This window comes from Coregonus clupeaformis, chromosome 27 (genome assembly GCF_020615455.1).
Source record: "Coregonus clupeaformis isolate EN_2021a chromosome 27, ASM2061545v1, whole genome shotgun sequence".
NCBI lineage: Eukaryota > Metazoa > Chordata > Actinopteri > Salmoniformes > Salmonidae > Coregonus > Coregonus clupeaformis.
In genome coordinates, this window is record NC_059218.1 from 51,468,639 (window position 1) to 51,493,675 (window position 25,037).

General features: G+C 47.7%; 1 protein-coding gene across 1 annotated transcript in view; it reads left to right on the forward strand.

Annotated features, from left to right (window-relative positions):
• Nucleotides 1–25,037, forward strand: part of maml3 (mastermind-like transcriptional coactivator 3) — a 131,607-nt gene that overhangs the window by 23,544 nt on the left and 83,026 nt on the right. Inside the window, exons 2-3 of the mRNA XM_045207964.1 lie at nt 19,664–20,413; nt 22,174–23,202. Of these exons, the coding sequence (XP_045063899.1) occupies nt 19,664–20,413; nt 22,174–23,202 (1,779 nt within the window). The remainder of the gene's footprint in view (nt 1–19,663; nt 20,414–22,173; nt 23,203–25,037) is intronic.

Sequence of the window (25,037 nt, forward strand, 5' to 3'; positions counted from 1 at the left end):
GAAGGAGAGAGAGAGGCAGTCAGAAGGAGAGAGAGAGAGAGAGAGAGAGTCAGAAGGAGAGAGAGCCAGGAGAGAGGGAGACAGTCAGAAGGAGAGACAGCCAGGAGAGAGGGAGACAGTCAGAAGGAGAGAGAGAGACAGTCAGAAGGAGAGAGAGAGGCAGTCAGAAGGAGAGAGAGAGAGAGAGAGAGAGTCAGAAGGAGCGAGAGAGAGAGAGAGAGAGAGAGAGAGGGAGGGAGACAGTCAGAAGGAGAGACAGTCAGGAGAGAGACAGTAGGGGTAGACGTAGTAAAGAAAGAATACTAGCTGGAGTCAGTCAGAGGGTAGACCTACAGCTCAATAGTCTAAAATGGTTTCCTCTCCTCTTCTCCTTCCTTTCATCTGAAGAACACATCCTGTCTTCCAGTGTCTTAACCCCCTGTTAGCAGTCTTTCTTTCTATGGCGGTCGTTAGCTCACTACTTCACAGCACAGAATGTGACAGCATGTCCTAATTCACTCCCTCCCCTTTCCTTCTTGGCCCCAACTTTTCAATGTCTGAAGATCTCAGTGGTCTGGCTAGGTGTGAGCAGTCGGTCAGCGGAGTAGAGAAGCTTCCACCTTTTCTATTTGTTACTGGACAAGTGAAACCAGTTGAGTCTCTCTTATTGACTCTGTCCAGTGGAATGTTGACCTGTGCCTTTTTCAGTTGCGACGATCTAATGTTTTTTTATTCTCTTCTCTCCCTCCCCTTCTCCTTCCCTGTTCTGCTGTGACATCCTGACCTCCTGTGGTGCATTCTGGGTAATAGGTAAGTCCCAAGACGCTTTTCACCTTTATTTCCGTCACTTCACTTCATTGTACTATTCCAGGATTTCTTGCGTCTTGAACTGTTTCATTTAAAAGACTGGCTCATCGGGCCTCCCGAGTGGCGCAGCGGAGTCACTACAGACCCGGGTTCGATCCCAGGCTGTGTCACAACCGTCCGTGACCGTGAGTCCCATAGGGCAGCGCACAATTGGCCCAGCATTGTCTGGGTTAGGGGTTTGGCCGGGGAGGGGGGCTTTACTTGGCTCATCGCGCTCTAGCGACTCCTTGTGGCGGGCTGGGTGCCTGCAGGCTAACTGCGGTCGTCAGTTGAACGGTGTTTCCTCCGACACATTGATGCAGCTGGCTTCAGGGTCAAGCGGGCCGGTGTTAAGAAGCACGGTTTGGCGGGTCATGTTTTAGAGGACGCATGACTCGACCGTTGCCTCTCCCAGCCCGTTGGGGAGTTGCAGCGATGAGACTTGATCGCAATTGGATGTCACGAAATTTGGGAGAAAAAGGGGGTAAAATACAAAATAAAAGACTGGCTCATCAGACATGGAAGTGTGGATGAGATTCAACACTGGGTCACCGGAGGGTTAACTGAATGGGTACAGTATGTTTCAAAGATTCTCCTACCGTGTGTTGTGATGTTGTCACTGTGACGTTGTCGCGGTCTAACTGTTCTACCGCTGTAAGTCTGAAAGCGGTACTGTTGGGGTTTTGGTGAGGGGGTCTGTCACATGTTGTGTGTGAGGTGTGACTCTGGTTAGAGATCTATTGTGTGTGTCCTTGTTACTCCCTTCCTCTCTCTCTCTCTGTCTCCTTCTTCCCTCCTGGCGTAGTTCAGGGTTTAGTTTTTAGCACTTAGAGACAGAACAGGAGTCAAGTTACTGAGTGGGAGAAGAGAAAGGAGGGAGAGAGGGAGGGAGAGAGAGAGAGGGAGGGGTGAACTTTAGTAGCAGGTAACTTTGGCACTTGGTGTATGTTTACTCTGGCTGGCTCGCTCTCCCTTCTCTCGCTCTTCTCTCTGTCTAGCGGCGCCCTCTTCCTTTCCTTCAGTATTCACTTTCTCTCCCTTTTCTCTGGCTCCTCCTCCTCCTCTCTCTCTCTCTGTTACTGAACCTTGCTCTCTCCTCCTATTCTCTTTCTCTCCTGTTCTCTCTCTGCTGCTTTTCCTTGCCCTCTCTCTCTCTCTCTCTCTCTCTCTCTCTCTCTCTCTCTCTCTCTCTCTCTCTCTCTCTCTCTCTCTCTCTCTCTCTCTCTCTCTCTCTCTCTCTCTCTCTCTCTCTCTCTCTCCCTTCTGTCGTTCTCCTTGCAGCGCCTCATCCAACCACAGGAATGTATCTGGAGGAACGGCTGGTGAGAGAACTGGATCAAACGAGTTCAGGGCAGCACTGGGGCCCGCTGAGCCACTACCTCTCTCCCTCCCTCTCTCTCTCTTTCTGTCTCTCTCTTTTTTCCCATACCTGTTTCTCTCTTGTTCTCATTCTCTCTCTGTTTCTCTGTTGCTTCATCTATTTCCTTTTCCCTCCCCTCTATGTTCTTGTCCCTGTCTTTTCTTCCCTCCCCTCTCTCTCTCTCTCTCTCTCTCTCTCTCTCTCTCTCTCTCTCTCTCTGTCTCTCTGTCTCTCTCTCTCTCTCGCTCTCTCTGTCTCTCTCTCTCTCTGTCTCTCTCTCTCTCTGTCTCTCTCTCTCTCTGTCTCTCTCTCTCTGTCTCTCTCTCTCTCTGTCTCTCTCTCTGTCTCTGTCTCTCTGTCTCGCTCGCTCTGTCTCTGTCTCTGTCTCTCTCTCTCTCTCTCTCTCTCTCTCTCTCTCTCTCTCTCTCTCTCTCTCTCTCTCTCTCTCTCTCTGTCTCGCTCTCTCTCTAGACAAAGAGATCATTTGAATGACTGAGTGAGTAGGAGGGAGGCAGACCTCATGGAGGATGTGTGTGTGTTATGTCAGATCAGTGTGTCTGAGAGGTGTAAAGCAGCGGAGAGAGGAAAGGATAGAGGGAGTGAAGAGTTGATTTTGATACGGAGTGATTGAGGAGGAGGTGAGACAACAACAAGGGACAGATAGATGGGGGGAGTGGCCCAACACACACACACACTGACTCAAGTCTACTTGGCACAACCATTGACCCCCCTATACAGACAGACACAGACACAACACTCTTCTGACACAAAGAGGCGGTCTGTGTCCTGCTCAGTCAGTCTGTCTGTCTGTCACTCATTCAGACCAGTCTCCTAAGTTGCTTATAATACCCTTGTTACCATAGCAAGACACCCTAACCCCCTCACACCCTCCCCTACCTTTATAATAACCCTGTTACCATAGCAAGACACCCTAACCCCCTCACACCCTCCCCTACCTTTATAATAACCCTGTTACCATAGCAAGACACCCTAACCCCCTCACACCCTCCCCTACCTTTATAATAACCCTGTTACCGTAGCAAGACACCCTAACCCCCCTCACACCCTCCCCTACCTTTATAATAACCCTGTTACCATAGCAAGACACCCTAACCCCCCTCACACCCTCCCCTACCTTTATAATACCCCTGTTACCATAGCAAGACACCCTAACCCCCCTCACACCCTCCCCTACCTTTATAATAACCCTGTTACCATAGCAAGACACCCTAACCCCCTCACACCCTCACCTACCTTTATAATAACCCTGTTACCATAGCAAGACACCCTAACCCCCTCACACCCTCCCCCTACCTTTATAATACCCCTGTTACCATAGCAAGACACCCTAACCCCCTCACACCCTCCCCTACCTTTATAATAACCCTGTTACCATAGCAAGACACCCTAACCCCCTCACACCCTCCCCTACCTTTATAATACCCTGTTACCATAGCAAGACACCCTAACCCCCTCACACCCTCCCCTACCTTTATAATAACCCTGTTACCATAGCAAGACACCCTAACCCCCTCACACCCTCCCCTACCTTTATAATAACCCTGTTACCGTAGCAAGACACCCTAACCCCCCTCACACCCTCCCCTACCTTTATAATACCCCTGTTACCATAGCAAGACACCCTAACCCCCTCACACCCTCACCTACCTTTATAATAACCCTGTTACCATAGCAAGACACCCTAACCCCCTCACACCCTCCCCTACCTTTATAATACCCCTGTTACCGTAGCAAGACACCCTAACCCCCTCACACCCTCCCCTACCTTTATAATAACCCTGTTACCATAGCAAGACACCCTAACCCCCTCACACCCTCCCCTACCTTTATAATAACCCTGTTACCATAGCAAGACACCCTAACCCCCTCACACCCTCCCCTACCTTTATAATAACCCTGTTACCGTAGCAAGACACCCTAACCCCCTCACACCCTCCCCTACCTTTATAATAACCCTGTTACCGTAGCAAGACACCCTAACCCCCCCACACCCTCCCCTACCTTTATAATAACCCTGTTACCATAGCAAGACACCCTAACCCCCTCACACCCTCCCCTACCTTTATAATAACCCTGTTACCATAGCAAGACACCCTAACCCCCTCACACCCTCCCCTACCTTTATAAAACCCCTGTTACCATAGCAAGACACCCTAACCCCCTCACACCCTCCCCTACCTTTATAATAACCCTGTTACCGTAGCAAGACACCCTAACCCCCTCACACCCTCCCCTACCTTTATAATAACCCTGTTACCATAGCAAGACACCCTAACCCCCTCACACCCTCCCCTACCTTTATAATACCCCTGTTACCATAGCAAGACACCCTAACCCCCTCACACCCTCCCCTACCTTTATAATAACCCTGTTACCATAGCAAGACACCCTAACCCCCTCACACCCTCCCCTACCTTTATAATACCCCTGTTACCATAGCAAGACACCCTAACCCCCTCACACCCTCCCCTACCTTTATAATAACCCTGTTACCGTAGCAAGACACCCTAACCCCCTCACACCCTCCCCTACCTTTATAATAACCCTGTTACCATAGCAAGACACCCTAACCCCCTCACACCCTCCCCTACCTTTATAATAACCCTGTTACCATAGCAAGACACCCTAACCCCCTCACACCCTCCCCTACCTTTATAATACCCCTGTTACCATAGCAAGACACCCTAACCCCCTCACACCCTCCCCTACCTTTATAATAACCCTGTTACCATAGCAAGACACCCTAACCCCCTCACACCCTCCCCTACCTTTATAATACCCCTGTTACCGTAGCAAGACACCCTAACCCCCTCACACCCTCCCCTACCTTTATAATAACCCTGTTACCATAGCAAGACACCCTAACCCCCTCACACCCTCCCCTACCTTTATAATACCCCTGTTACCATAGCAAGACACCCTAACCCCCTCACACCCTCCCCTACCTTTATAATACCCCTGTTACCATAGCAAGACACCCTAACCCCCTCACACCCTCCCCTACCTTTATAATAACCCTGTTACCATAGCAAGACACCCTAACCCCCTCACACCCTCCCCTACCTTTATAATACCCCTGTTACCATAGCAAGACACCCTAACCCCCTCACACCCTCCCCTACCTTTATAATAACCCTGTTACCATAGCAAGACACCCTAACCCCCTCACACCCTCCCCTACCTTTATAATACCCCTGTTACCGTAGCAAGACACCCTAACCCCCTCACACCCTCCCCCTACCTTTATAATAACCCTGTTACCATAGCAAGACACCCCTAACCCCCTCACACCCTCCCCTACCTTTATAATAACCCTGTTACCATAGCAAGACACCCTAACCCCCTCACACCCTCCCCTACCTTTATAATACCCCTGTTACCATAGCAAGACACCCTAACCCCCTCACACCCTCACCTACCTTTATAATAACCCTGTTACCATAGCAAGACACCCTAACCCCCTCACACCCCTCCCCTACCTTTATAATAACCCCTGTTACCATAGCAAGACACCCTAACCCCCTCACACCCTCCCCTACCTTTATAATAACCCTGTTACCATAGCAAGACACCCTAACCCCCCTCACACCCTCCCCTACCTTTATAATAACCCTGTTACCATAGCAAGACACCCTAACCCCCCTCACACCCTCCCCTACCTTTATAATACCCCTTGTTACCATAGCAAGACACCCTAACCCCCTCACACCCTCCCCTACCTTTATAATACCCCTGTTACCATAGCAAGACACCCTAACCCCCTCACACCCTCCCCTACCTTTATAATACCCTTGTTACCATAGCAAGACACCCTAACCCCCTCACACCCTCCCCTACCTTTATAATAACCCTGTTACCATAGCAAGACACCCTAACCCCCTCACACCCTCCCCTACCTTTATAATACCCCTGTTACCATAGCAAGACACCCTAACCCCCTCACACCCTCCCCTACCTTTATAATAACCCTGTTACCATAGCAAGACACCCTAACCCCCTCACACCCTCCCCTACCTTTATAATACCCTTGTTACCGTAGCAAGACACCCTAACCCCCTCACACCCTCCCCTACCTTTATAATAACCCTGTTACCATAGCAAGACACCCTAACCCCCCTCACACCCTCCCCCTGTTCCCCTACCTCCCCCCTCTGTCTGCTAGCAGGGTAACCAGGCTGGGGTGTTGTGTGGGGGGTGTTGGTGGACTGTGTGTGGGGGTGTGTGTTGGTGCAGAATCAGGGTCCCCCCCTCAGGGGCACTAGCGAAGGGTCTTTGTCTAGGGACAATAGAAGGCTCGCCGTGTGTGTGTGTGTGTGGGGATCAGATGGTAAAGAGGTCACTTTCACTTAGACACACACACCACGCTATTCCCTTCCTATTTGGTAAGTTGCTATTGAAGCACACTCCTTTCCTCCGCTCCTGACAGCATGTGCTGCCATAGAAATAGAATGACTAGAACGTGCGTCCCCATTCAAGTCAATGATGGCATAATGGGTGGGCTGGTGTCCATTGTGAGTGTACCATCACCACCAAGTAGGCTTGGGTTGTGACGTTTGGAGAAACAGTCAAATGTGGAGCAGGAGGAGCAACCCAGTGTGTCAAAAACACGTAGAAATGTGACGTTTGGAGCCAGTTTAAATTCAACGTTTGAAGAAACGTGTGTAAACATCAGAATCTGAAGTCAAATTGGTGTAACACTGTGAGATCTTGTTGTAAGTTCACCAGTCAAATTGGCAGAGTTGGAGGTTCCAAGCCCATTCTATTCATTGCTTGTTTCAGCAAGGGGGCAACAAAGTTTCATCAAGTTGTTAAGAGTCCATGTTATCTCAGAAACGCCCGGCCGTCCAGTCTTCAGTCAGCTGTACGTTCCCAAAATGTTTCTTCTTCTTCCAAACGGTTATGTCATTTTCATGGTGGTCTTCATCCATAACTGTGGGTTATGGGGGAATAGTGCCAGCCCTGATTAGCACGAGTTAGGCTACCTCTGGGTTTTCACCCTTAGCGGAGTTGCCAACATCCAGATTCATCCGGTTTTCAGGGATACAGCTAATTCAACCTAGCTTCCTTTTCTGCTGAAAACTGGATGTGGGAACTCCAGGAAGCTACCTTGGTTTTTCAGCGTTTCATTGGCTGTTGGAGGGGCCAATGGGAGGGGCATCACCATGGCGACAGAGGCTGGGATGAAAAGCCTCAGAGCCCGAGGCAGACAGACAGACTGTCCCTTTACTGTCCCTAAACACACACACACACTGTTGATTGTTTTGATTAGGGGGGGGGGGCAGTGAGCAACTGAGCAGGAGGACATGCAACAGAGTAAGGAGGGGAAATGAGGAGAGAGGAGGAGAAGAGTGAGGGAGAGGAGGAGAGAAAAGGGAGGGGAGGGAGAGAGAGAGAGAGGGAGGGAGGAGAGAAAAGGGAGGGGAGGGAGGGAGGCAGAACATATAATAAGAACCAATAAGAGAATATGATGATGACATGTCCTGAAGGGATCAGATGTATCTGTTCAATGATAATTAACCCCCCCACACACACACACACAGACACAACACACAGACCGTGTTCCTCTAATAGGGATCGCAATAATTAATACGTTTGACTGGCACTGTCACTGCACTCGCTACTGGCAACACACACACAGAGAACACACACACACACCAGAGATGGAGAAAGAGGTTCAAGAGAGGGAATGGAGGGAGGAAGAGAGAGGGAGGAGAGAGGGAGAGCCCTGCTCTAATGTTCAGTCTCATGAATAAATGACGGCGTTGAGAATCAACAGTCTGGGATGGACGTGTTTCTCCACACCCTCTTCCTCCAGACCCGACAGTCAAAGTGCTGGAACAAAGCCTGCTGCTGGTGTTCTGTGGCGTGTCTGTCAGTGTGTGTGTTGTGTTCTGTGGCATGTGTGTGACATGCAAATGTTTGTGGCCTCAGGGTGCGGGGGAGAGAGAGCGAGGGGGGAAAAAATGGATACAGAAAGGAGAGAGGACTAGCAAAGAATAGAGAGAGTAGGAGCTGGGAGAGAGAGAGGAAGATGGCAGAGTGTGTGTTGAGAGCAGGCCGCAGGCAGTGTGTTCTCTCTCTATCTGTCTCTCTCTCTCTCTGCTCTCTCTCTCTTTGTGGCAGAGCAGACAGATCAGATAAGAGCAGTCCTTTCTTACAAGGACAATAACAGCTAGCTGTCATAGCATATCTCTAATGTACAGTAGCCACTTGAGTGCTAGGCTAACGTTAGCCATATCCAGTTGTTATCAGGCAAGCTTTTAGCGTAGCTTAGCTGTAGCTGTGTTAGCGTTCTCCATTGGTTCTGGGCTAGCTTTTAGCGTTAGCGTCTTAGCACTAGGCTAGCTTTCCCCATAGTCTGCTAACAACAACCTTGTTGTGGTCTTGTTGCTCTTTTTTGATTGGTTGGATGTGCTTATGTGGGTGTGTGTATAGCTGTTTCTGTACTGTGTGTGTTTGTCTGGCGGTGCCTGCATTAGCAGATGTGTTTGGTTGGAAGTCATTTATATGGTAATGATGTCATTTACCTCTGAAATGCATCCCTCTCAGCACAACTTACTGACTTATCCATATTGGCATAGCGGTGTGCTGTGTGTGTGTGTGTGTGTACCATCTGCATATGATCATGATGACCGTCTAGTGTGTGTGTGTTACTGCTTTGTGGGGAATGACATGGTGTGGTGTAGTTGGGTCCGATAGGGCAGAGATGCAGATGTTATTTATCCAAATGGGAGGAAAGTCGCTGCCACTGGCATAAGATAAACTAATATAGATTAACCTAAGGCTGCAGAGCATGGGCTTTTGCCTGACACACACACACACACACACACACACACACACACACACACACACACACACACACACACACACACACACAGACGACCAGGAGAAAGGGTGGAAGGAAAGAGAGGGGTGGAGAGATGGAAGGAGGAGAAAGACAGGAACAGAGGCCTCTAAATGACTGAGATCATCCTTCTCTTCTCCCTTTGCTCTCTCTGCCTCATTCCCATAACAGAGCCAGACAGACATGAACCACCCATCCCTCACTTCCTTCCTCTGATCTCTCTGGGTGTGTAGATCTGTCTCTCTGTGTGTGTCCCTGTCTCTCTGTCTCTCTGTGTGTGTCTCTGTCTCTCTGTGTGTGTCTCTGTGTGTGTCCCTGTCTCTCTGTCTCTGTGTGTCTCTCTGTCTCTGTGTGTGTCCCTGTCTCTCTGTCTCTGTGTGTGTGTGTGTTTCTGCCAGTCTGCTACTGGTGTCTGTAGACCTGGTATAAACCACACTGAGTCAGTCGCCACGGTGATAACTATCATTAACATAGATTACAGGTCTGCCCAGCTTAAAATAACCTCCACACACTCAGAGACATCTACACACACACACACACACAGACAGACACAGGGATCAATACTGCCATACTGGGGTAATGATAGGGTCTGCCCAGTGTGTGTGTGTGTGTGTGTGAGAGCTAGGATAGCCAGATGAGAACGAACACAGGACCTGCCTGGCTGCCCTCACATTAAATGAAGGCGGGAGAAGAGGAAGGTGAGAGAGGGAATAAAGGAGAGCTGTAGGTCTTGATAGACTCTTAGAGGTAGAACAGTAAACAAACACTGTCTCGGCCCAGTGACACACACACCTTAAAGCACGCTCTATCAAATTCCCATATCCATTTTTCCATGAACAATATAGAGAAATTCTACACTCGCTTAAAGTGATACTTTGGGACTTTATCAACTTCCCCGGAGTCTGATGAACTCGTGGATACCATTTTTATGTCTCTGTGCCCAGTATGAAGGAAGTTAGAGGTAGTTTTACGAGCCAATGCTAACAAGCGTTAGCGCAATGAGTGGAAGTCTATGGGTATGTGCTAGCATCTGACAGTACAGCCTGCAGTATAGGCCATACTGTACATTACCATATGCGTGAACTGAGTCTTCTATATGGATTACATACATACACCTTATTATCCCTGTAGCGAGGGGAACTATTCTCCATCAGCTAAACGGAAAAGGGAATATTAATTGGTGTGAGACACACACTGGTTGGACTTTGTTCCCTTTCGAGGTTTATACGTAATGTGTGTTTATTGTGTGCAAACACACACACACACACGACAGCAGCGACAGTATGACCCAGTTCTACACACACACAGAAATACAGAGGAGGAGAGAGGAGGAGGAGAGAGGAAGGGGGGAGAGGAGGGGGAGAGAGGAAGGGGGGAAACAAAAAGGAAACTGACTGATTCTTGATAGAGATTGTGAGAAGAAAAGCAGAGAGAGAGAGAGAGATCCCCCCTCCAACAGGTGTCTGTGATTGGCTGGGAGCTGCATGTGCACTGGAAAGCCCCTCCCCCTTTACCATGTGCTCTCTCTTTACTGCTCCACTGAACAGGAACATCACTGGAGAGAGAGGAGAGGGGTATATACAGGGAAAAGAGAGATGGTGGAGATAAAAGTGGGAAAGCGAGAGAACTATGTACAGGGAAAGAGAGAGGGAGTAGGAAAGGGAGGGAGGGAGAAGGAAAGGGAGGGAGTAGGGGGAGGGAGGGAGGGAGTAGGAAGGAAAGGGAGAGATGGAATAGGAGAGGGAGGGAGGGAGGGAGGGAGGGAGTAGGGGAGGGAGGGAGGGAGTAGGGGGAGGGAGGGAGGGAGGGAGTAGGGGGGGAGGGAGGGAGGGAGGGAGGGAGTAGGGGAGGGAGGGAGGGAGGGAGAGAGTAGGAGAGGGAGGGAGAGAGAGATGGAGTAGGAAAGGGAAGGAGGGAGGGAGAGAGTAGGAAAGGGAGGGAGAGACGGGGGGGTTATGTGTATTTGCTGTGATCGGTTACTGTGTTTGTGGTTATGTGGTGTCTGTGTGATGTGCGTGTGGTCTGGTCCGGGATGTGTACGTGTGTTTGGTGTGCCTGAGTGTGTTGGGTGTTGTGGCTCTGGTTAGGCGGATGTGCTCTTGTGTGGCTATTGATCTGCAGTGCTAAGGACATCTGGAGTACTACACACACACACCTACCAGCTGGGCTTTTCCAACTGGGGATACACACACACACTCTGCTGGTTGGGTTGAAACCCAGGCACAAGCCCACACACACACACACACACACACACACACACACACACACACACACGGCCAGTGGGACAGAGTTAAAGCTCTGCCAAGTAGACATCAGGGGCCTTCCACGATCGGTTACCATAGCAGCCTCTCTCTCCCTCTCTCTCTCTCTCTCTCTCTCTCTCTCTGTCTTCCCCTCAGTGGCAGTGGGAGGGCAGATAAAGAAAAAAAAACTGTCAGTTCTGCCAGGAGAGAGCCTCAGTGTGTGTGTGTGTGACTCTCTCAGGGCTGTTCTGATTGGCTGGGCTGGCCTGTGTGCCACAGGAGGCAGGTGTGTGATTGGTTGAGAGGAACACCACTCTGCTTCTGCCTCCGCCACAGCCTGTTGTGAGGGCAGACTGGCGCACACACACTCTTCGAACACACACACACTCTTCGAACACACACACACTCTTAAAATACACACACTCTTAGAACACACACACACACTCTTAGAACAAACACACACACACACTCTTAGAACACACAACACAGACACACACACACACAGACGCAGGCACCAAAACACACACGCTCGTAAAATACACAAACTTGTAGAACATTCACTCTCACACTGACACAAACACACACACACCACTGCGGGTGTCATCTCAGAGATATCGGAGAGACAGATCCACAGATGACTGTCATTCTTATTATCTCTCTCCATCTTCACCTCCCTCCACCTCTTTCATTCTCTCCTTCTTTTGTCACTAAGTACTCAGACATGTGTTGGCCACAATCTGCTGCCAACACACACACACACACACACACACACACACACACACACACACACACACACACACACAGCTGTCAGGGCCCCTCCTGGTGACCATCTGGCCACCGAGCCAGGAGTCCCCTGACTTTCCTTCTCCTTACCCCCCCCCTTCTCTCTTTCTCTCTCCTGTTTCTCCCTCTGATGACTGTTCTCTTTCTCCCTCTGATGACTGTTCTCTTTCTCCCTCTGATGACTGTTCTCTTTCTCCCTCTGATGACTGTTCTCTTTCTCCCTCTGATGACTGTTCTCTTTCTCCCTCTGGTGACTGTTCTCTTTCTCCCTCTGATGACTGTTCTCTTTCTCTCCCATCTCTTTTATAAATCTATATCCTGTCTCTTCTTACTTCAGTCTCTTTCTTCCCTTCTCTTCCTACCTCTCACCTTCCTTCTCTAGTCTCATCTTCCTCTTTCTGTGTGTTTTTCTGAGCTCAAATGTTTTTTTTAGAGATAGCGGTTACATTCGGTTCTGTATTCACTAGTATTACATAGACAGGCACTCTCACACTGTATAATGACATAGACAGGCTGTGCTTTGCTGTTTCTGTTTCTCTCTCTGCTACTGGTCTAGCCCACACTGGAGAGGGAGGGAGGAAAGACTCAGAGAGGAGGGGGGCTGTTGATTTACCAAAGACGGAATACGACCAGTCTTCTCCTCTCACCTCCCCCTTTCACTTCCTCTTCTCTCCTCGCTCTGCATTCCCTCTCTCTCTCTTTTCCCTGACTCACTCTCTCTCTCTCTCTCTCTCTCTCTCTCTCTCTCTCTCTCTCTCTCTCTCTCTCTCTCTCTCTCTCTCTCTCTCTCTCTCTCTCTCTCTGTGTGTCTCATCCCCCCCCCCCTCCTCTGATGGGGTGTTGGTATGTCCCACAGAAACAGGAAGGAGGTCTAAAAATAGAGAGGAGCCGTTCAGCCAACAGCCAGAGAGAGATATGGAGCAGGGACAAGCACTTCCCCTCCATGCTCACACACACACACACACACACACACTTACACACATTGACGCCTGCACACACAGGCGCACAAACACACACACAGATGCCCGCATGCACAACCACACACACACACACACACAGTTATTATACACACGCCCCCCTTACTGTTTCTCTCCTCCTCTTGATCTTTCTCCCTCGTTCTCTCTCTTCTTTTCTCTGACCCTCACTATTATGTTGCTCTGTCCTTCTCTGAAATAGCAGTGGCAAACTTTTGCTGTTTTAAAGCTAATTTCCTGCAATTCTACATGTTTTGCCTTGGGGCAGAGAGAACATTTTACAGTTTTAAAGCTAGTTTCCTGCAATTCTACACATTTTGTCATGGCTTATGCCTTGTTCTAATGCTGTCCGGGTGACTCAAACGTTCTAACAAAATCAATGATTCTCCCTGACTGTCTATTTGTTATTTTAGTGATTGTTAGTTCTCAAAGATGATATTATAAAAAAATATATTGCTTCATTATTTTTTCAACATACTTTATATCAGGTTTTAGTCATTTTAAGTTTACACTGAAAACGTTTTACCATCCCGAAAATGATTTGCACTGGCGGCCACGATTTAGCAGTGGCGGTGCGCCGCTGCTAAATGCATATATGGGAAACACTGCGCACACGCACACACACCGACCTGTGACTCTGTGATGGTAATTAGTAGTCTGTTCAACGTTAACGGTTCATTAGTGTGTCTCCGCATTGACATGCTCTGCACCCACGTACGCACGTACGCAAGCACGCGCAAACACACACACACCCTGTGTAAAAACAGGCCACCACGCTGTGTTTGTTTGTTGAGTGGGAGGGAGGGAAGGTGGGAGGGATAGAGGGAGGGAGGGAGGGATAGAGGGAGGGAGAGTGGGAGGGAGAGTAGGAGATTGGGAGGGAGAGAGAGTGGGAGGGAGAGAGAGTGGGAGGGAGAGTGGGAGGGAGGGAGGGAGGGAAGGTGGGAGGGATAGAGGGTGGGAGGGAGAGAGGGAGGGAGAGTGGGAGGGAGAGTAGGAGATTGGGAGAGAGAGAGGGAGGGAGAGAGAGTGGGAGGGAGAGAGAGAGGGAGAGAGGGAGGGAGAGAGAGTGGGAGTGCAAAACTCCCTTTGGGTCAGCAGGATTGAAAGTGCTGATGACATCCACTCTGGTACAACACACACAATGCAGTTCTACTGAGAACGGTAAGTACAGGGTGAAGAGAACAAGATAAATATGTTTATGTGTTAGATAGAAGTGGGTTGGTGCTGAGGGACGAGTGGGTGTGGGGTGTGTGCCCGCCAGTCTGTCTCCTGTGTTGGGACCACCCTCACACACACCCTGCTCTCTGAGGCTCTAGCCAAATGGTGCTCTTTTGTTTCTAGCCGTCCTATTGTCACCAGAAGTTACACTCCCTCTTTTCCTCTCTCTCTCTCTCTCTCTCGCCCTCCCTCTCTCTTTCTCTCTCTCGCCCTCCCTCTCTCTCTTTCTCTTCCGCTCTCTCTTTTTGTCTTCTGCAATCTCAGTTTATCGCTCGTACCTCATATCACTTTCATTGTACCACTTTATCCTTTTCCTTGTCCTCGCTCTCTCTCTCTCTCTGTGTGTGTGTGTGTGTGTGTGTGTGTGTGTGTAACATGCAGATCGTCGCCACAGTGCAAACACAGCCTCTGTTTAAACAGCCACCCATTAGAGAGGGAGGGAGAGAAATGAGAGAGAGATGAGGGGAGGAGGGTGAGTGTTTAGTAGTGTTTAAGAGGAGGTAGCCTAACCTCGCTCACTGACAACCGCCTGCCCCTTCTCTCCCGTCTTCCAGCTCTCTCTCCCTCTCTCCCTCCCTCCCCCCCTTCTCTCCCTCCCTCCCTCCCTCTCTCCGTCCCTCCCTCCCTCTCCCGTCTTCCAGCTCTCTCTCCACACACTACCCCTCTGTGTCTCTCCTCCATTTTTCTCTCTATCAGGCTAGAAAGAGATCAGATGAGACTAAAGTTGAAAACCAGTGAAGGACTGTCTAGTGTTAGGTGCTCTAGATGAAGAGATCAGATGAAAGATGAAACCTTGTGAAGGACTAGCTCTAGTTGCTTAGCACTCCCACAGTCTACATTTAAAGGATTGTTCATCTTCTTCATTTCAGTCTGCTAGGCTAATACCACAACACACACACACAACCTATTAAAGACACGTTTGATTTAATTGACTCATTTTACAGTCTGATGAGTCAGACTGGGAACAAACACACACACTGAGGTGCAAGGTACAGGGAGCCAGTGAAATTAGAATCAGGAGACCATTGACATTGTCTTGTGTGTGCTTGCACAGACCCTCCTGGTGAAAGGGAGTGTGAGAGGATGTTTGTGTTGCTAAGAGCGATCTGGTTCAGAGAGAGAGAGAGGTTTTTTTCATTGACACACGTACACACACAAACCACACACGTCAAAAGTTTGGACACATCCACTCATTCAAGGGTTTTTCACCTGGAATGCATTTCAATTAACAGGTGTGCCTTGTTAAAAGTTAATTTGTGGAATTTCTCCAAACTGGCTCTCATGAGGACCGCCACAGGAAAGGAAGACCCAGAGTTACCTCTGCTGCAGAGGATAAGTTCATTAGAGTTACCAGCCTCAGAAATTGGAGCCCAAATAAATGCTTCACAGAGTTCAGCGATACGCCATCCCATATGGTTTGCGCTTAGTGGGACTATCATTTGTTTTTCAATAGGACAATGACCCAGCACACTTCCAGGCTGTGTAAGGGCTATTTTACCAAGAAGGAGAGTAATGGAGTGCTGCATCAGATGACCTGGCCTCCACAATCACCGACCTCAACCCAATTTAGATGGTTTGGGATGAGTTGGACCGCAGAGTGAAGGAAAAGCAGCCAACAAGTGCTCAGCATATGTGGGAACTCCTTCAAGACTGTTGGAAAAGCATTCCAGGTGAAGCTGGTTGAGAGAATGCCAAGAGTGTGCAAAGCTGTCATCAATGCAAAGGGTGGCTACTTTGAAGAATCTCAAATATAAAATATATTTTGATTTGTTTAACACTTTTTTGGTTACTACATGATTCCATATGTGTTATTTCATAGTTTTGATGTCTTCACTATTATTCTACAATGTAGAAAATAGTAAAAAATAAAATAATAATACTTTAATGAGTAGGTGTGTCCAAACTTTTGACTTGTGCTATAGCTTCATACTCTATATTGATGTACTAATTCATTAATATACACATAGCTTCATTAATATACACATAGCTTCATTAATATACACATAGCTTCATTAATATACACATAGCTTCATACTCTATATTCCTGTACTAATTCATTAATATACACATAGCTTCATGCTCGATATTGATGTACTAATTCATTAATATACACATAGCTTCATACTCTATATTCCTGTTCTAATTCATTAATTTACACATAGCTTCATATTCTACCTATATATTTCTGTACTAATTCATTGTTAAGTGGATGTGTGTTGGCAGATGAAATGGTGATTCTGGTAACATTGGTCCCCTCTTTGAAATAGAGAGCGAGAGTGTGTGTGTGTTTGGGGCTGGAACCTGGCTGGCCGTTTATTGGCATAACTGTCCACTGCAGTCAGCACAGAGGGAGAGAGAGAGGAGGAGAGTAGGGAGGGGGAGGAGGAAGGAGGAGGGACGCACTGCACAAAGCACCAGAGCAGGAGGTTGCTATAACAACAGCACCTTGGTGGTGCTATCACTCTCTCTCTCTCTCTCTCTCTCTCTCCCTCTCTCTTTTATCGCTCTTTCTCTCCCCATCGCTTTCTCTCTCTTGTTCGTAGTCTCCTGTCCTCCACTCTCCCGCTGTCTTGTGGTGCTCTTTGCTTTGCTTCCCTCTCTCTCTTTTTCTCTCTTTATCGCTCTCTCTCTCTCTCTCTCCCTTTCTCTTTCCATCTTTCACTCAGATGAAAGAGAGAGCATCAGTCTGAAGAGCAACTCTCTCTTCCTCTCGCTCTCTCTCTCTCTCTCTCTCTCTCTCTCTCTCTCTCTGCTCTCTCTCTCTCTGTCTCTCTGACTGGCAAAAGGAGGAAAACTAGATGCATCCCTCTTCTCTCTTGCTGTTTCCTGTTCTCACTCTTGTTTTTTTTTTCTCTTTGCACAGTTCCTTGGCATTTTGACATTTCCATTTGAGTGTTTATCTTGCTCTAGAGAATGTGCACAGAAGTGTGTGTGTGTGTGTGTCACACCTCTGGTAATTGGTGCTGTTTTATGGGTGGACCTTTTTGAAGGCAACACACACACATTAAGAACAGCTGCTCTTTCCATGACATGGACTGAACAGGTGAATCCAGGTGAAAGCTATGATCCCTTATTAGGAAGGTGTTCTTAATGTTTTGTACATACACACACACAAACCCAAGGTAAACACACAGACACACACACACACACACACGTAGACATACACACACCTCGTTAGCTACATGTCGACTTAGGTGTATTGTGACTGTGTGTTTAAGCTTTTATTTTCTTTATTTCTCCCACAGCTTGGTTACACACACACAGTGTAGGCTCAACCTGACTGCTGTCTGTATTAATAGTATTTATCATGCCATAAAGGAGATGATGATGCCTGTCAGTCATTGAGAGAGGGAGTAAAAATCCAATCTGACAGCCTCATACACACACCTCTTACCTCACTGCACACACCAATGAGTGTGTGTGTTCTTGCTGCGCTGTGTATGTGTGTGTCTAGCTCAGGGTCAAACACAATCTGAATATTTAGTCTGGTGTTCCAGCTGAATAACAAGGAGCCGTTGGAGAGGAGAGGGTGGTCAGGAATAAACACACACACACTGTAAAGGAGCTGTGTGTGTGTGTGTGTGTGTGTTGTGATGTGTGCAGACACAGACAGAGACAAATGGAGAAATCACCTGAGCTGGAATCTAACGGGAAGGCTCAGGAATGGTTTTGGTAAATGTGGTTCCTATACGAAGACATTGGGCTTCATGCCTTACTGATGTGTGGGTGGTTGAGAGGGTGAGTGGTTGGGTCGGTGTGTGGGTGTGTGAGATGTAAAGATTGTTCCTTGGTCTTCATTGCAGTGCACTGTCCCCTTGCACTTTTGTGTGTGTGTGTGTGCGTGCGTGTGTGCGTGTGTGCGTGTGTGCGTGTGTGTGTGTGTGTGTGTGTGTGTGTGTGTGCGTGTGTGTGTGCGCGCGGTACTTAATGACTGAGACAAATGAAGCCAGAGGAAGGTGTCTCTGTAATAAGTGTTCTACTGGCTGTGAACAATTAAACTGTCAACCTTTTTCCTTCACTCTCTCCTTCTCGCTCTCTTCACGTCCTCTCTCCCTCTCTCTCATCCTATTCTCTTCCCCTCTTTTCTCTCTCTCCCTCCGGCTATACACCACCCCCCCTCTCTCTCTCCTCTCAGATAAAGATTAAGTGCTAACATGCGTTCGTTAAGACGCTGTCGTCCGCTCTGAAAAACCATCCCGCCAGAGAGGAGAGACGTTGCAGAACACCCCCTTCTCTCTCTCTCTGTGTAGAGATGTTGTTTTGAACGTCTCTCTTGGTGTGGAGGGGCTAGGAGCCAATGCATCAACACTGTGTTTTTTCAGCATACTACTTTGACTCTTCTACCTCATGTGTTTTATACCGTAACAATTATCATCGTATACAATTACTCCTGGCCCTACCATTATCCACTCCATTTCATCCACTGCTAGATATGAGACTTTACTCAGTAGTAAGACATGTTTACAGGTCATGACATCCTAACTAGGCACTGACATTGCACCTGTATCATAGATAGGTAGCCTACTAGCGCCATCTCTGGGTTGCCATGATACCCCATTGTCTTAACAATTACCACTGTTCTATCCATACTGGCTTACTGTAGATCATACATGTCCACCGTTCTCTCTCTCTCTCTCTCTCTCTCTCTCTCTCTCTCTCTCTCTCTCTCTCTCTCTCTCTCTCTCTCTCTCTCTCTCTCTCTCTCTCTCTCCCTCTCTCTCTCTCTCTCTCTCTCTCTCTCTCTCTCTCTCTCTCTCTCTCTCTCTCTCTCTCTCTCTCTCTCTCTCTCTCTCTCTCTCTCTCTCTCTCTCTCTCTCTCTCTCTCTCTCTCTCTCTCTCTCTCTCCTTCAGTCTGCCTGCCAGTTGATTATGATAATGAAAGGGGGAACTTTAAATATTAAAGCACTCCTCCTCTGATCTCTCCCTTATTCTCAGAAAACGGCCCTAAATGAGCCTGCTGTGACTGCTAATAGGGGGTTAGTGTTGCGCTCGCTCGCTCTCTTGCTCTCTCCTCTCTCTCGCCATTTCTCTCACTGTCTAACTCAGCAAACAGTTATGAAGAAATATATGTTTTCCTTTATGTATCTACACTTAACCATAACCTCATTCGACCATAAGAGACATTTCAGAGCTAACTTGTGATTTTAAGTTAATTTGAATGTAATGTAAAGTTGTACAATTTTGGAACTTGATGTGAGTGTCATTGAAATGTGTTAAATAGGCCTGAGTGCTACTGGGAAATATGTAGGGACAGGTGTTGTCCTTTTGATATGGGATCTATGATCACTATCCATCTGTAAAACCCAGGAAGTTTTCATATGCTAACAATATCTTCTGATCATCAGATCCAAAATGGCCTCTTTCTGACACTTCCTGTTTCCCTGTCCCACAGCTCCAGGAGACCGTGAAGAGGAAACTGGACAGCGCACGCTCGCCCCTCAATGGTGACCAGAACGGGATCTGCGACGGGAGCTATTCCCCGACCACCAAGAGGTTACGAAAAGACGGACCAGGATCAGGCGGACTGGACTCTGTCGCGGGTCTCCCCAACAACGTCCCCCCCATTTCCCCACTCCACCAGATTGACATCAAACCCTTACTGGGAGTCACCGGGAACGCCAACAACCCTAGCATAAACAACAACAACATCAATGTCAACAACTGTAACTCCGGTCCCGGCAGCAACGGTAGCCATGGCAACCACGCTGGCAGCGGCTTGGGCTCAGGTCGCCCGGGTGACGTCAAGCTCAACGGCGATCTCCCCGACATCAAGCTCAACGGTTCCTTAGACCTCGAGGACGGCTTCGGACTCCTCAAAGACCTCAAACAGGAGCCGCTCGACGACGGGGGAGGGATTGAGTCGTCGGACACGTCCTTGTCCAATCAGAACAAGCTGTTCTCGGACATCAACCTGAATGACCAGGAGTGGCAGGAGCTGATTGATGAGCTGGCCAATACGGTGCCGGAGGACGACATGCAGGACCTCTTCAATGAAGACTTTGAGGAGAAGAAGGAGGCAGAGTTTACCAGGCCGGCCAATCAGACCCCGGTACCGCAGGACCCGCCTCCTATGGCCACAGTGGCTCATCAACCGACGAACCAAGCGCAGGGGGCGCCACAGGTTCCCATGGGTTCCCCACAGGTACCTTTTTGATTTGGTTTATTAGGGATTCACAGCACACCTATTTTTATTATTTTATATACACTACCAGTCAAGTTTGGACACATCTACTCATTCAAGAGTTTTTCTTTCTTTTTACAATTTTCTACATTGTAGAATAATAGTGAAGACATCAGAACTATGAAGTAACACATATGGAATCATATAGTAAACAAAAAAGTGTTAAACAAATCAAAATATATTGTATATTTGAGAATCTTCAAATAGCCACCCTTTGCTTTGATGACAGCTTTGCACACTCTTGATTCCATATGTGTTATTTCATAGTTTTGATGTCTTCACTATTATTCTACAATGTAAAAATTTAAAAGAAAGAAAAACTCTTGAATGAGTAGATGTGTCCAAACTTTTGACTGGTAATATATATATATATATACACACACTTTTTTGGGACAACAAACAAAAAACGTACATAGACAAAAACAAACAACTTAACGTGTCCATAAATACATTTCCACAGACATTAATGACATCACACTTACTCAGACCCACATGTTCCCACCTTATCCACACCCAATTTTGTTTCTAATACTTGAGACTCTACCCCATATGACTTCAAATTTTGTTATGATGTTTCTGTTTGTAGACAGATTTTTTTCAATAGTTAAATAATAAAGCATTTGATTCTTCCATTCTCTTAACGTTGGAGTGTCACTTGACTTCCAGTATTTAAGCAATGGGTTGGACAATATTATTTTCGTCACATATATTGAAGAAGCTATTACTTAAATACTGGATGTCAAATGATACCTATTGTAGATTATTATTTTTATATTTTTTTGACATGGTCAAATAACTCAAGCATAGATTGGTAACTTTTTTTTCTAATTTGGCACACAGAAACTAGAGGCCATGAGTAACTTGGTCAAAAAGAATGGCACCGAGTGGCCCATAGGTGGCGCTGTTATAAGCAGTCTCACTTAAATCATCATATTTGCCGCCCCGTTTGAACGTGAGACTTGAAACTTTGTATGTAGGCGTCTTTCCTCATGTTGAACAAATTTGCCTCAAGGACCTATAAGGTCCGTCAGAATAGATTTTCCTTCATCTTGGACATTTTGGAAAACCTTTGAAAAAACGTATTCTCGTGAACCATTGGACCAAATGACACCATTTGTAGGCCCATGATACATGTATTGTCTTAGTTTGAGAAAAACTAAGGGATTGATCAAAAAATGGCTGAGTTATTGACAAATCAAAACTCTGATTTTACATTTTAAATTATGGACATCCCTAAAATGAACCACACTTAATTTGGTATTGATAGCTCTAAAAACAAAGAAACTATTAACAACTCATTCTTTTCATATGTAACTCTAATGCTTAAAATCATCTGCAATCATCTTCTCCTCATGAACCATACGTCAGATTCACTCCAGATTTTGTATTTAGACTCATGATTGCACATAAAGGAAGATGGCTCCTACACGAGAGTGCTTGCTTTTTTATCAAAATGATCTTGTTCTTTCTGTCATCCTGTGAACCCCGTTCATTGCTGCTCGCAGCTATATTTTTTGTTATATTTTTGTTTTGAATTGTTATATTTTGTTATATTTTGTATGTGTCTACCTTACCTTAAAGTATATAGGAATATAGAGAAAGTCATTGTCGTCTTGTTTGAATATGATGTGATTGAAATGTGAAGTGTCATTGTGCCTACTGCTTGTGATTACAGTATGTTGTCCTGTCCATGTTACTCAAATTAAATCGCCTCTCCCCAGGTCCGGCCGTCGTCTTCGGGCCCTCAGTTCGCCACCGCCGCCAACGGAACGCCGCCGCAGCAGCCTTTGCAGCAGTCCCCACAGGTTGCTATGGCCTCAGGCTCCCCTCTCCCCAACTGTGTGGCCCGGTCGCCGCAGACACCCACCCAGGCCCAGACGCAGGCCGGACCCAGATCTGGGAACGGATTTATGATGAACCCAGGCCAAGGTGTGGGCCAGGCGGGTACAGGATCCAATGGCCCTGGAGTCCCCCCTGGAATTCAAGGGCCTGGGCCGGTGACCTCTGACCTGTCGCCTGCTGAGCAACTCAAAGCGATGGCGGCACAGCAGCGTGCTAAGCTAATGCAGCAAAAACAACAACAACAACAACAACAACAGGCTAACTGGTCCCCTGCCGGGGCTCCAACCAGCCCCTACGCCTCTGGTCCTTTCAACCAACAGGACAAGCCCAACAGCCCCATGATGTACCCACCTCAAGCCTTCAACCAGCAGGACAAGCCCAACAGCCCAATGATGTACCCACCTCAAGCCTTCAACCCTGGCCCACAGGGCCCCCTGGTGGCTGGGATGACCTCGAACAATGGCCCCAAAGCCCCCATGAACAACTACCTCCCTCAGAACCCCCACAACCACATGGGCATGATAAGTCAACAACAACAACAACAGACAAACAACATGGGTACCCAGCAGAACACCCTCTCTAAACAACAACAACAACAACTACAACAACAGCAAACGGCAGCCATGTTGTCCTACAACAACACCAAGCCACTGAGTCACTTCAGCACGATGGGGGTGGATCACATGGGGCAGAGGATGAACCCGCCCATGGGGTCACAGGTCAAGAACCCCATGATGCCCCCCTACATGCAGCAGGGAGGGGTACAGGGGGCGGGGCCGGGTCAGACCCAGGGACCAATCCCGGGCCAGACGGCTCACCTCAGCGAGGAGCAGAAGAGGATGTTGCTGATGAAGCAGAAGGTGCTGAACCAGAGCATGCCCTACAGCGCCATGCAGCCCCATGGACAGGTAGGACGGATGCCATTTTGGATCTGTTGCAGGCTTTGTAATGTGGAATTGGTGAAATTGGAGCAGAAAACCATTTTGGCTCTGGTTTAGTTTGTGTGGCACTTTTTACTGTGTGGGATTGTTGAATCTGGAGAATGGCTTACAGGTAGTCGCTTTGTGTAGAGCTTTTTACAGTATTGAATTGAAGCACCATTATGGCTCTGGTTGTTTTTCTGTAGCACTTTTTACAGTGTGAATAGTGGTGATTACTGTGCCATGGAGAAGGGGAGCCATCTTGTCTTCTGGTTGTGCTTTTTACAATGTGGAATTGGTGAAACTAGTGTCCATTTTGGTTCTGGTTTGGCTGGAATGGTGCATTCTACAGTGTGGATTTAGAAATAGAAGTCACATTTGCAATGCTCAGACAAGCATCACAGATGGCAATGCTTTACAAAGCTATTGTTACAGAGCTCTCAGCACAAGGCCTAAACTGAAGACCTTTTATCTTTAGTTCTTTCTGGTTATTGTTTAGCCTTGAGAGAGGAGAGCTATTGTTCTGGTGAAAACTGATCTCTCTGTCTATATACTGTGTATATAGATCCAGACAGTAGTTTACATTTTTCAGTCAGGAATCCAGTTTTAAAAATGCAGTTTTTTAACAGAGCCCAAGGTGAGACGATCCATCTCTCCCTCTAACTGACAGTTGGTCTTGGAAACGTTCTGATTCTAGAACCTTGATTTTTAAAACACCTACAAGGTGCGGCGGTGGGGCAAGATAAAATGGTGCCGGTCAGGTGGTTGCCCCAGCAACAAGCTACGGTAGGAAAATGGCGAAAGGTATTGATGTCTTTGCACCACGAGCAGCAGCCTCCCGCTCTTCTTCTTCCCCTCTCCTCCCTTTCTTCTCTTCCTCTCCTCCCTCCCTTACAGTCTTATCGGTTGGTCCCTTAGCGCGCTAACGCTAAGCTTAACAAATCCATACTTCATATCCCCATCCGTCACATTTGAGCTCAGATTGGAGTACCTCTGTCACTTCTAGGATAGCGGCTAGCTGGGGCTATTTGTTTTGCTAACCTAGCCTAGTGGTTAGCGTAGCAGCTGGCTACTCAATAGGGTGTCAATCCATCACAGCTTGATAATGCTAAGGCGCTAAACCAAGCTCAGTTATCGAGCTAGCCGTTGAGCTACCGTGTAGTTAGTAGCTAGTGGTTAAGAATAAGGGTTGGTTAGCTTGCTAAATGCTAATGCTAGCTAATGCTATGTTGAATGCAAAGTAACTGTGTCTGAGTGGAAGTCTTTGTGTTTGTGTTAGCTAAACGGTGTGTGTGCTTCAGAAGGAGTGTGTGTGTTATCAAGTGGAGTGTGTGTGTGTTATCGAGTGGAGAGCGGCAGTTAAACGTGGCACTGGGCCTTTAAGAGGAGGGGATAAACCCATTAGCTCATGACCAGTGAATTACTGTCATTAGAGATGGAGGTGTGTGTGTGTGTGCACCCTCCTCCCTCCCTCTTTCCCTTTAAACAGACACACTCCCAGTCCACAACCCCTTCTTTCTCTCGCTCTCTCTTTTCTCTCTCTTGTTCATGATATGCCTACAGTCACCCCCTCCTCCCCCTCTCCTCTCCTCCTCTCTCTTCTCTCTCTTACCCCTATGCCAGCAGCACTCAGCACCAATAAAGAAGCCGATTTATTAAAATGGGGCCTTTGCGGCTGCTGCCCGAGGAAAGAGCGGGAGAGAAACTGAGAGAGAGAGAGAGGGAGGAGGAGAGAATGAGAGATTTATATTAAGGAGAATAGGAGAAAGAGTGGATGTAGAAAGAAAGAGAGGGGAACGAAAAGGAGAGAGATTTATGAGAGA